Genomic DNA, 11,817 nt, shown 5'->3' with positions numbered 1-11,817 from the left:
AGGAAAATTCCGTAAATATAAATCATTACAGCTGAATTTACTACACTTGCCAAATTTGTTAACCTTAAATTTAACTTCCATTAACTTCGGTTGGAATAAAATTAGAGAATCTTTCAAATTCTGGTTTTCAAATCAGGTCAAGCATGCTGAGTATTAAAGCCTGTTCTGCAGAAGAAGCAAAGCCAGTATGATAGTTATTTTCCAGCTGTTATACAGATAGACCAGTAGCCTGCAACAGTTTGGGAAGAACATCAATAATATACAAATGTACTGAAAGAAGGAGAGAAAAAAAATCTTAAATTTTTCAATCCCAATCCACTTTCACTTGAAATTACAATAGTGGCCTCCTTACCTGATTGTGGCAGGAGCTTTGTGACCATAGACTCATAGAATGGTTTGGGTTGGAAGGGACCTCCAAAGGTCAACTAGTCCAAGCCCCCTGCTATGAGCAGGGACATCTTCAACCAGATCAGGCTTGTGGTACCCCACTGCATGCAAAGCTCTCCCCTGCAGATATGACTGATTCACTTACTTGGGAATTGGCGTTCATGGCTCAGAGCAAGCAGGCGTTTCATTTCTGCAAAAGACATAAAAGAAGTAATATGAGGTGTGTGCATGCCTTTTGGATCTGAGAGACACAGCAGTAGGGAAAAACAGATGTGAAAGCAAACTAGACATGCTTAGTAGGCATTGTGTCTACCTTCCTCATCAATTGTGTAGCTTGATGAAACTCCATCAGTGTCTGTAACAATACAAGAGTAAATTCCCAAATCATCTTCTCCGAGATTCTTAAAAGAAAGTTTTGACCTACAAGGGAAAAAAAAACCATTATGATGAAAAGGTGAAATCCATTTGAACCAAATCCCTCCTTTCTGTCTATATTACCAGATATGAATAGCCTTGTGTTAGTTTTGCTCTGACTGAACAGACAAATGTTTGGCTCTGTCAACTATAAATCAGAGTAAGTCCTACCATATGTGGTACAAATGGTGATGGCACCAAAAGAAAAAAGGCATGTTGTCAAGGCTTTGATGACCCTGGAAGGATAATGTAGATACAGGTCAACTCAGATTCCATACGGCAGCACTGTGACTGTGGTGGGCCACTGTTTCTTTCAATATGGCTTCTATCACTAGGAGAGCACATAGGCCCTTCATGGGCTAAACCTGTGCATCCACCTTGTCTTGCTCTGGAAAAGCCTGAAGAAACAGTAGGCTTGGAGATGTTATATAAGTTACCAAATCAGGCCATGGTGATGCTGACATAAGAAAGCCTTGCTTACTGCAGCAGTTCCAAAGATTACAGCTGCATTACAGGACAAAAGCATTTTTAAGAAGCCAGATAATTTTATCATTTGGAGATTTAAAATAATAGGAATTGTAGTAGTAGTAATAATAATAATAATAATAATAATAATAATATTTAAAATAATAGGAATTGTAGTAGTAGTAGTAATAATAATAATAATAATAATAATAATAATAATAATAATAATAATAATAATAATAATATCATCTGCCTTGACTGACAGGTTATAAGGTGACAGGGCTCAGATTTTATCTACCCATGCCTAAACATCACTAAAGTGCCTACAGAGGAGGTCTGACTCATTCTGTGCAAGCTACAATTTCCTAATGGTCTGGGTCTGGATTTACTGGAGAACAGCATTCTCAAGAAGTAACCATCAAGTAACAGAGGCAGTTTTAGCTCTTCCTGAGGTCATACATTAAAAGGATGGATTTCTGTGACAGTCTAGATCTCTCAAATACAAGACTATTGCTACCCCTGAGGGTCTTACTTTCCGCCTTTGGTATCGATGTTCAGTCGAGGATCATCCTCAATTGGTTCATAATTCTTGGACCAAATGAACTTAGAGTCTGGAGACATCTGATCACATTCAAAGTTCAAGGAAATGACTCCATTGTCATCTACATCAACCACCACTTCCTTGGTTCCTTAAAGAGCAGAAAAAGACAATTCCAGTTTCTCAGAGAATTCAGCAAACAAATTTCTATAGAGATCATTCAGAGAGTGGATTAAGCAGATCCTTGCCATTTTCTCAGCTGAAACATAAATTGCTGCACTCATTGATATCCCTGGTCTTTGATTTACAAGAACAGTTCTTTTTCTAATCCACAGGCTAAAACACATCATAAATCATCTGATTTACTATTGTGAATATAAGCATACACAAGAGTTGCAGTATTTGCCATGAAAAAGCCTGAAAGGGGTAAAGAAATCAAGACTCTAAATCCACGATATGTCTGAGCTATTAAATAGCAATATTTTCCATGGTAAGCAGTAGTTAGAGCTTTCATTATACAGCATGGATTTCCTATTCTCTAATAGGGTAAGTGCTATACAGGGAATAACATGCAAATGTGAGCATTTGAAGAGGTGAAGAAGAGGAAGCAGTCAAGTTGTCCCAGCAGCACACATTTGTGACTGAGGCACATTTTTGGTGACACTGGCTTCGCTCAGGGAGGTTGGTTTAATTGCTGTGCTTGGCATCCAGCCCTGCTGCCGTCTGCACCATTAATCCTGGGCCCACAAAGGGAGTGAATATTTGCAATTAGCTGCTTAAGTCACCCACCCAGTCTTGCCAGAGCCTTCAGTCATTGAGCTGGATAGGGTGACCCAGTTTGTACTTTAAAAGGCCTTGGGGGTGAATCCTGGGTCAGCAACCTGAAGGCACCTCTATTCTGCTCCCTCACACCCCAGTGGAGCTGAGGGAATTTCATCTGGGATTTGGGCAACCCAGTGAACTTGTCATCTGTGGCATTAATGCTCATTTCAACAACTTGTCTGAGAATGTCAGGGAGAGCATGTGCACTGAGAGGGGCTGGAGGACATCCAGCCTTCTTTTCTGAACAGCTCTGAGCTGGATCTCACATCTGAATAGGGCACTCATGGCCTATTACTTGGGCTAAGACAATTCTGGGCTGCCCAGAATACTAATGACACACTTTCTCCACAAAGTATTGTACTTCAAAGACAAGAGCCTTATTCCTGACACTGAGATTGAATGCTTTATTTTCAGGATAATTCTTAGCGACCCTCAAGCATAGTAGATTTCTGTATTTCATCGTCCTAAAACTATACACGTCTTTTCCAGCACTGCGAGCAGCTCCTGTCATGGCAATCTGTGTACACACAGCTTTCTTAGTCTTCACACTTTGCCATAAGCATTTAATGAAAGATGAGATTAATATTCCCATTTTGGTACTGTTATGTACCAGCCCTTGCAGCAGTGAAGCACATTAAGAACAAATACGTTATAAATGAAGTCTGAGACCTACAAATATTTTAGTAGGCAACAGTATATTTGCAATTTTTTGTTATAATTTAATTTATAATATGCAAAATTAATCACTTGAAATTTCATTAGTGTTTAGCTTCTTCTAGGTCATTAGCCCATTAATCTTTTGATGGCACTTTATGTGACATGGAAAGAATTACAGCCATAAGGGTAATTTGAACAATAGAATCTTTTACATTTGTTTCAAAGCATTCTCATTATGGCAATAATGTATAGCATTTATTTCCAGAAGTGATGATGGAATTTACCTCTAATATTTCTATGAGTAAAAAAAAATGTCTAAATTACAGACCACGTTTGAAGAACTCACTCCACCTATCCTGCAAAGTGGAGCCAAAGAAGCAGCCGTAGTACTAGCAGTATTAATTTCCTTCCTCTAGAGAGCTTGGTGGTTTCAACATATCATCCAGAGCTTCTCTTTGAGTCACAGTAAGAAATAAAATACTTACATGTCATATCACATCTCCATTTATCTGAGCATGTTATTGCATTGAAAGGAAAGAAGTAACAGAACATAAAGCAGACATCTTCCACACACTAGAGGTAATGGCATCGTTTTGAATACAGCCAGTCAGAGAACTTGAATGGGACAGTTTCCTCATTTTCTGAGATTCAGGCCCTTCTCCAGTGGCTGATCCAAGCTCATAATCTAATTTTGTTTTGTATCAACATAAACAAGGACTAAGGGCAGCAAAGTGGAAGAGTTGCAGTCTTAGATTTTTCTTGTTTCCTGTGGGATCCACATATGCTGAAGTGATTTTGTCAAAAGCCAAAATTACAGATCAGAAGTAGTCTGGATTGGTATTCGTTTACATGGTTGAGATTCTTCATTTAATTTTAGAAGATAACTGTACAAATTAAACACGGTTTTCAATGAAAATAAAGCGGATGCAAAATACTGAATAATTATATTTACACATTTCTTTGGATAAAGACAACTGGCACCCTTTGTATGAAAGCAGGTATTTTCATTCAGGATATTTGCTTGCATTCTTTGATTAAAAATCTCAGCTGTCTTGGAATTTCACGCATTCACCAAAAGTAGCATTCCAGCAGGAACTTTCTAGAGAGACCTGACAATATTTTGTTTCCATCCAAGATGATAATAGAGGTATGATTCATAGGGCAGTACCAAAATATTTGTGGTACTTTTTAAAAAATGGTGTGATTGTTCTCAACATTTTTGTGGTTAGAGTGAGAAAAGGTGGAAGCCTGCTCAAGAGGCTCTTTTATGAAATAGTTGTTTTTAATAAGTTTTTGTCTTTGCTTAATACCTTTAAGAAGCTTAGTTTGGTGGATTCTGTATCAGCAGATCTCAGCTCAAAATATGGGTCAAGTAGATTTGTACATGTAAGTAATTTTCAGTTTCCCTCAGTGTTCACTGGGCTAAATCCTCACTTTCTGGTGATCCCTCAGATGTCATACCTATGAACTCTCCTTCTCTAATGGTGAGGTCTGTAAACCAAATGTTCTGATCAAGTTCACCTCTTTTGAGTGAACACTGTACAATTTTTTTTGGCCTTGTTGGTCATCTTCACAAGAGTTTATTTGTATTTTTTCTCAACCGTAGCAACATGGTCAAAAACATGTAACATTCTTTATTTAGGACACTTGAAGAGTGTTATCATCACAAGGTTTTATCAGAAGTATGATGCACAGATATCACCCCTCAATGAAAATGGATCAGCAAAGCCAAAAGTTCAGTCTTAATAGTGACTTAATTCTCTTATTAGAAGTGGCTGCTGTATATGGCTGTTTTCAGGAAAAAATTTTTAAGGTTTGCCTTACTCCCCTTGCAGGTGATAGAAACAGCCCTGGTGCTTCAGCAGGTTATAGATCTGAAATTATGTTTCCTATAGTTTTCAAAGATCCTGTTTCAAACCCTTCTTATTCATACAATTACTTATCTTCTTTTTGTCCTTGTATCTTGATCTTACATGCTTTCAACTGACCATCTACTCCACTCCTTCCAGTCTCTTTTTCCCATCCCAGCTCAATAACAGTTCACCCCAGCCTCCCTAGTCTGAGTTTTCCAGTTCTTTTACATCCCCAGTTTCAGACCTCCTTCTTCAGGCTTTTTTTGACTTACAGCCTCACTGAGGTCTAACTCAATACTTGTTAGAATTTTTGCTGCCCTGGTCATAAGGATTGGGCTGAGCAAGAGGATGTAAAAATTAACCTAGGGGTCAGAAACTGGGAAAGGATTCCAGGGAAATGAAGTCTGCAGGTGTAGGAAGACAATTGTCAGAGATGAGGGTGTAGATGGACCCAGGTGGAGTTGTACCCCTGTACCTTCTTACATCATACTAACCTTATACTAGATTTGTTTAAAATGTCTGAGATTTCATTTTTGCACCTTGTAGGACCCTGCACTTCTACAATAGTCTATAGATGAGGAAGCCACAAGTCCATGCTTGGGTTTTCTGTTGGGGGCTTGGTGACAAAAAAGTGTTGTCTCTGACCAGTCACCTCTGTTACTTGTACAGCAAAATAAAGCCCAGAGGGTTCCTGAAGTTCCAGGTATGGAGATGCTGCCTTTGCACTGGTTCCTCTGTTTCTTGCTGATCTTATAGACACAGTGGAGCCTGCCTTCAAGGATGCCACCAACAAAGAACTGCACTACTGAAAGTGATCTTCAAAATTACTTCACTGTGCTTTTAAAGCCTTTATTTTAAAGACCAAGAGAAAAAATGTGTTTTCTTTTATCCTTTCCACATTACATAAGAAAAGGGGATTGATGAAGCATAAAAAACTGATTTAATACAGGAAGGGCAAAATTTACATCTGTAATATTGTTTTGTTGAGCTGATCTTACTTGGTCCTCTACTTATGCACGTACCTGTAGAGACATGCAAATCTTACAACTTTACTGCATCTTTATATTCCTGAACCTGTAGTCACGATAAGAAAATCTGTTCTGACCTTAAAACATACCAGACAATGAACTCAAGATATGGCCCTCAACTCATATCTTGCTTCATAAAAAAGCTTGACCTGAGAAGGATCCGATTCTTGGCATGTAGCCTGCAGGTAAACACATTGTACAAACAGGAACCTGTGTAAACATGATGACAAAGAGGAAGTCTTTCTAACGAACCTGGTCGTGTTTCTGCTATGACAGCATCTGTGACATCTGATGGCTTCCCAACGCCAGCCTGGTTTGTTGCCCGCACACGAAACACGTAGCTCACACCTTGTGTCAGGCCACCAATCTGGAGGAACCAAATATATATAGTGGTGTGTTGCAAAACACTGATTTTAATTTCACACTTGTTAAGATCAGTCTGGGTATTTGACAATTCTATTTCCTTTCTTGTTTTGTTTCTTTTCCAGATTTCTTTTTTATTTATATTCACTTCCAGAGTGACATGACTAATCTGTGTGACTTGCTCCTTCCTTGTGTGCATAGTTAATGTTCAGGCAGCATCATTGCTGTCATCGATTTCTTAGCAAAAGGAGGACTGTTTTTGGAACAGGATGTTTTTAACTCATGTACATTGACCTCTGAATCATCATAGTCTTTTAGTGCACATAAATGCTGGCTTTGAAAAATGAAATTATCAGGGTAATAAGTTGCAGCCACACCTATTTAGAAACAAGAAGGAATTTAATAATACAGAGTTAACTGCAGTGGCTTGAGGAATTATACTGAAATTATATCACCTGGGGATACTCCTATAAAAAAATATGTGAAAGGATCACACTTTAAAATGACTTGTCTTTCAAATATTCTGAAAAGTATAAAAATAGCAAACCTACTTCAGACTTATCTCTAGAACTGTGATACTGCTGATCACTTATTTCAAAGTCATTCCACAAAATTATGTGTCATATGGCCTACTGAGTATTCCTTCAAGTGGAGCCATGATCAGCACAGGATGATGCTATCAAAACTGACTTCCCCAAGGTTATGCTGCTATGCCAGTATTTGAATCTTCAGCAATTTACCTTCAAGTATTTCTTTTGAAGGGGCTTCTCATTGACACTTCTCCAGCGTTCCTCCTTAGCTTCAGTTTCCTTCATATCAACATAATAACCAACTACGGGAGTACGACCCGAATAAACTGGTTCCTTCCACAGTAAAACCAGAGAGTCTTTCCTAACTTCTGTGCATTTGACATCATGGGGTGGCCCTGAAATGTAAAAGTTGGGGTTGTGGTGTCAAAATAAATCCCAAAGGGACCAGTGCATAAGACTCCAGAACCAAAACCAGACAGAACCCAGAACAGTACACAGAACTTATATAACATTTAGCTCCTCTGTATCATACCTAGACCCAATGTACAAAATACAGCCCATGCCAATTAAAAAGACTAACCCAAAACACAATCTAATTGGTTGAGATTGGTATCTTGATTGAGTATTCATGAGCTTACAAAATGGACAAATAATCCCCAAACTCTGGGAAATAAGTTAATTATTAAGCTAATGTGCTGCTTCAAGGACTTGTCTAAAGTCCACTGAAGTCAGCGGAGGTTGTTTTCATTAATTTCAATGAATGCTAAAAGGTCAGGGCTCTGGCCTTGTAGTGATTTACATTCAGACAAGGGTTACAAGGCCCCATTCTTCTCTGCCTTGTACCTTAGACAGGTATTTATGTCTAGTACTTAAACTAGAAAGCAAAGTGCCAGACACAGTAGAGGAACAAAGAAGGAAAGATAAAGAAACCTAAAGAAGCTGCTTGTAAAATGCTACTAATTAAATAGGGATTATCCCTGTAATGGTACAAAATCAAAGTGCTGACGATTCAAGCCTGCCCATAAACTTCAGTGCCCCATTGACTCCCCTGCAAAATGCCTGCATTAGATAATCAGACCCAGAGCACCCCTGGGCATGTCCCAGTCGGGATCCTACCAGGCACAGCAATGGTCCACTCTTCGCACTTGAAGGACTTGCTGGGTTTGGAGGGTGCCCCAACCCCTGCCAGGTTAGCAGCAGCCACCTGGAACTGGTACACCATGTTCTCCTTCAGGTTTTCGATCTGCAGGATCAATAAGGTGGTACTTATTAACTTTGGATTAGGACTTCAAAAGAAAGTCACAATAATAATTACTGAAAACATGAGCATGCTTTGAAGTGTGCCTGAAGATGGAAGCATTATTGACATCTTAACATGATAATTATCTTGGCTTTTCCTCTCATCAGTGATGGAGCACACATGAGTGGTCTTAGCATACTCAAATTGCAACCCCATTTTCCTATTGATAGACAATTTGGTAGGCAGGGAGGAAACAAGGTATTGTTCAACAATCATCTTAGTCTGTCTCGTGGTATGGAGCAAGTTCACTTAAGGCAAGAGTTGGCCTCACAGTGGGGTGAAACTCAGTCCTGGCATTGCTTTTCATTTCTAAAGCAGCTCAACGAGGTTGTCTCTAAACTGGGTCAAGAACTGATCACAAAAACCAGCTGTCACAGAGCTGGTTTTAGTACTAGCAAGCACTGGGATATGTCCACCAAACCAGTAGGAATTCCATTTATTGTGAGGACCTAGTTACAAAATAGCAGACTATGTCAGTGAATTTACAGATGACAAATGGTTCCAGACTAACAAATAAGTGTACAGACAATTTTGTAGAGAAGTTTAATAGGGCTAAATAAATTTACCATCATGGAATTCAAACCCTCTGAACAGTTAGCTATCTGTCCACTGAATCATAATTCATCCCAACCCATATTTGAGATTTGATTTGAAAACACTGCCTGCTCCCCCAGCAACAACTGGAGTTAACCTCTTACCCTGTATGCCCTGTCAGTAACAGCCTTAATGTTGGCCTCCTTCCATTTCCCAGGAACTCCATCAACCACTTCCCTATAGTTCACGTAGTAGCCGGTGATTTCAGTTCCACCGATGGCTTCAGGTTGTTTCCATCCCAGCACCATTGAGTCACGAACACTCTCGAGCACCACGATGTCGTAAGGTGGGGATGGAGCAGCTGTTTTGGTGTCAATAACACGTGAGTAGGAGGCAGAATCTCAGGCTTGCTTTCACTTACCGTGTTCAGGCGGATCCTACCCTGCGTTTCCTAATTAGGACAATATTTATGTGCTCAAGGGAAGTTTCTGGAGCTGGAATAAGAAATGCAGGATGAAAGCTTCCACAAACCAAATGCAAAGTCCAAACTGCATAGGAATTAGTTTTCAGGATCCCCTGTTTTTGAAAAGCAGGCTAATACATAGCAAAAGAATGTGTTGCAATTGCAGCTCTGATGCAAGTGATCAGGACTCACTTTACTCTGTGAAAAATGAGGAACTAAAACTAGCATTGCAGGAAAAGCAAAAAAAATGGAGATGCAATGATTTGTTCTCTTTTGCAGAAAGCAAACCCCTTTTCACAACACTATATTCATTGCAGTTTCCTTTTAAAAAAAAATAGTCTCACATTCTTTCCTCTCAAGAATTGCCTTTATCTGTTTCTTTTTTTCTTTTAAATTTATATACTGTGCAAATTTTATCATTGCACCCATCATGTGGTCTTACCTTAATGGGAGGCAGAGTGATCACAGGCACTGCAGTATGACCAGAAATGGAACATGTCTGTTACTGGAACTTACATTAAAAAATATGTGGCCTAATCCTCCTTCTTAGATTTTTTTAAACAATACAGAAATAATTCACTTCATTCCAAACCACTTTCTTATATTTCTTCTGTATCTAGTAGGGAAATCCTTGCCCATTATGTAACATACCAGTGAAAAGCCTTACTTGTGCCCCTGAAGTCATACTTTGGATGGAAATCCCACATCATATATGTTTCCTTTTGTGTGTTATGTTTTGCATTGGTGTCAGCTAGGCCCAGGTGCCCCTAACTTGTTTTCTGTTCAACATTTTGTGTCTCACTTCAGAGGCCTAGGGAGGAGTTTTGTTCCCTAGCCAGGTATCAGGACTCAAATGATATTTAAGCCCCACATATCTTGGGCAAAATGGGTGTTTAGGCACTGAAATTTAAAACATGATTATGTGCACATGCCTATAACTTGATAGGTTTTCCTCCTTATGTATCACTACTAGTCAGAGATAGAACACAACATTCATTAGCACAGTGTGTCAGCAGATAAGATGTAGCTTAGGCTAAAATCCACAAAGGATCTTCATATTTCTGAACAGAACACAGATTTTCATGCTTACCATCATAAACAGATTTTGTTTCCTTCCCACATATATAACCCAGAGAACCAAGTAACCAGATTCCTAACAAATTACTGAAGTGATTTACAAATAATATATCACATTGGATACATTAATATGCAGTCAAACAAGACATTAAATTACTAACCATATTGATTTGTTTCACTTCCATTAACCACTAAGTTTGTAAAGTGATCTCCAATACCATTACATGCATAATGATCTTAATGGAGAGTTAAGGACTTAATTAATAGGTTTGATAGAAGATGCATCACTGTAGAGCACGTCCACTTGTGGCACAGTTGAACAGAAGTTACAGCAGTCTGAAGTGGACTGACGAAAGCAGCAAAATCTATTTATTTCATTAATTCTCACCTGTATCTTTCTTTGTAACTTTTTCCACTGTCAAAAGATCCCCGGGTTGAGACTTACTTGCCTGCTTAGCAGCAACTTTTTGTGGTGCAGATGTGACAGTGTCCTTAACCACTCCTCTCGTGTTACTGCCTCCTGTACTCCCCAGTTTGCCACAGCTACTGGGCAGTGTCTCTCTATTAAATTTAGCATTGCATTTTAGCAAAGCATCTGTGTCAAAGATAGGCTGGGAGGCCTCATGCATGCCTTCCCAGCTGGTAGTGCGGTCTGTTAGTCCAGCAGCTTTACCACTCAGTTCAGGACACACACCATGAAGCAATCCTCCCCCTATAATTGCCAGAAAACAGCAAAGACATTTGGATTTAGAACACATTCTTTTTTCTTCATTTAGGCAACAGAGTTAAGAAATGCATGCAATGAACAATACAGCTGAAGTATGACAAGTCACTGTGCTTATGCACAAAATGTTAAGCTTGAATTCAAGAAAATTTGAAATGCATAGAATACCTCTCAGCCTGTTCACAAATAATGCATTTTTAAATAATGTCTAGTATTCAGAGCAAAAAAAATTTGTAAAGTTAATAGTATTACTTTGCTTCAGTTATTTTAGTCTTAGATCTTCCAGGTCACATTTCTGTTCCTATGAAGATGATCTCACAAAATTGCCCTGGGCCACATGTCTCTGCTCTAAGGCTGAGAGGTATGCAGCTTCAATACAAATGAGAGTGAGGGTGCTGCAGACATACAATTCATTCTAGTCCAGTGATCTCATTAATCTTTATGGATTAGTTCAGGCAGTGGCAAACAGAAACAATCCATCAGCAAAGGGAGAACACACAGGGTTATAGAAGGTTTACAGAAAACACATTGCACTATTAGGTTTAGTCATGGAAACACATCTCTTAGGAACTGATTCTATATAGGATGGTGTGGATTAGAGGTGATATACCAGATTACAGAATCAGATTGACATTCCATTTTCCAGGATACCTATTAAGTGA

At 39.0% G+C, this 11,817-nt stretch overlaps 1 protein-coding gene across 3 annotated transcripts in view; it reads right to left on the bottom strand.

The window, feature by feature from the left end:
- Window positions 1-11,817, bottom strand: part of MYOM1 (myomesin 1) — a 72,392-nt gene that overhangs the window by 22,145 nt on the left and 38,430 nt on the right. For 2 of the 3 annotated variants that reach the window (XM_031066565.1, XM_031066566.1), the window contains exons 18-25: window positions 10,820-11,143; window positions 9,056-9,252; window positions 8,174-8,300; window positions 7,268-7,452; window positions 6,417-6,531; window positions 1,799-1,955; window positions 701-807; window positions 533-577 (exon numbers count right to left, since the gene is read on the bottom strand). In XM_031066565.1, coding sequence (XP_030922425.1) covers window positions 533-577; window positions 701-807; window positions 1,799-1,955; window positions 6,417-6,531; window positions 7,268-7,452; window positions 8,174-8,300; window positions 9,056-9,252; window positions 10,820-11,143 — 1,257 coding nt within the window. The remainder of the gene's footprint in view (window positions 1-532; window positions 578-700; window positions 808-1,798; window positions 1,956-6,416; window positions 6,532-7,267; window positions 7,453-8,173; window positions 8,301-9,055; window positions 9,253-10,819; window positions 11,144-11,817) is intronic. The other variant, XM_014312011.2, reaches the window with a different exon arrangement.

Source organism: Geospiza fortis, unplaced genomic scaffold (genome assembly GCF_000277835.1).
Source record: "Geospiza fortis unplaced genomic scaffold, GeoFor_1.0 scaffold53, whole genome shotgun sequence".
In the NCBI taxonomy this organism is placed as follows: Eukaryota; Metazoa; Chordata; class Aves; order Passeriformes; family Thraupidae; genus Geospiza; species Geospiza fortis.
Note: the sequence above shows the minus strand (reverse complement) of the source record. Positions and strands in the feature narration are given on the sequence as shown.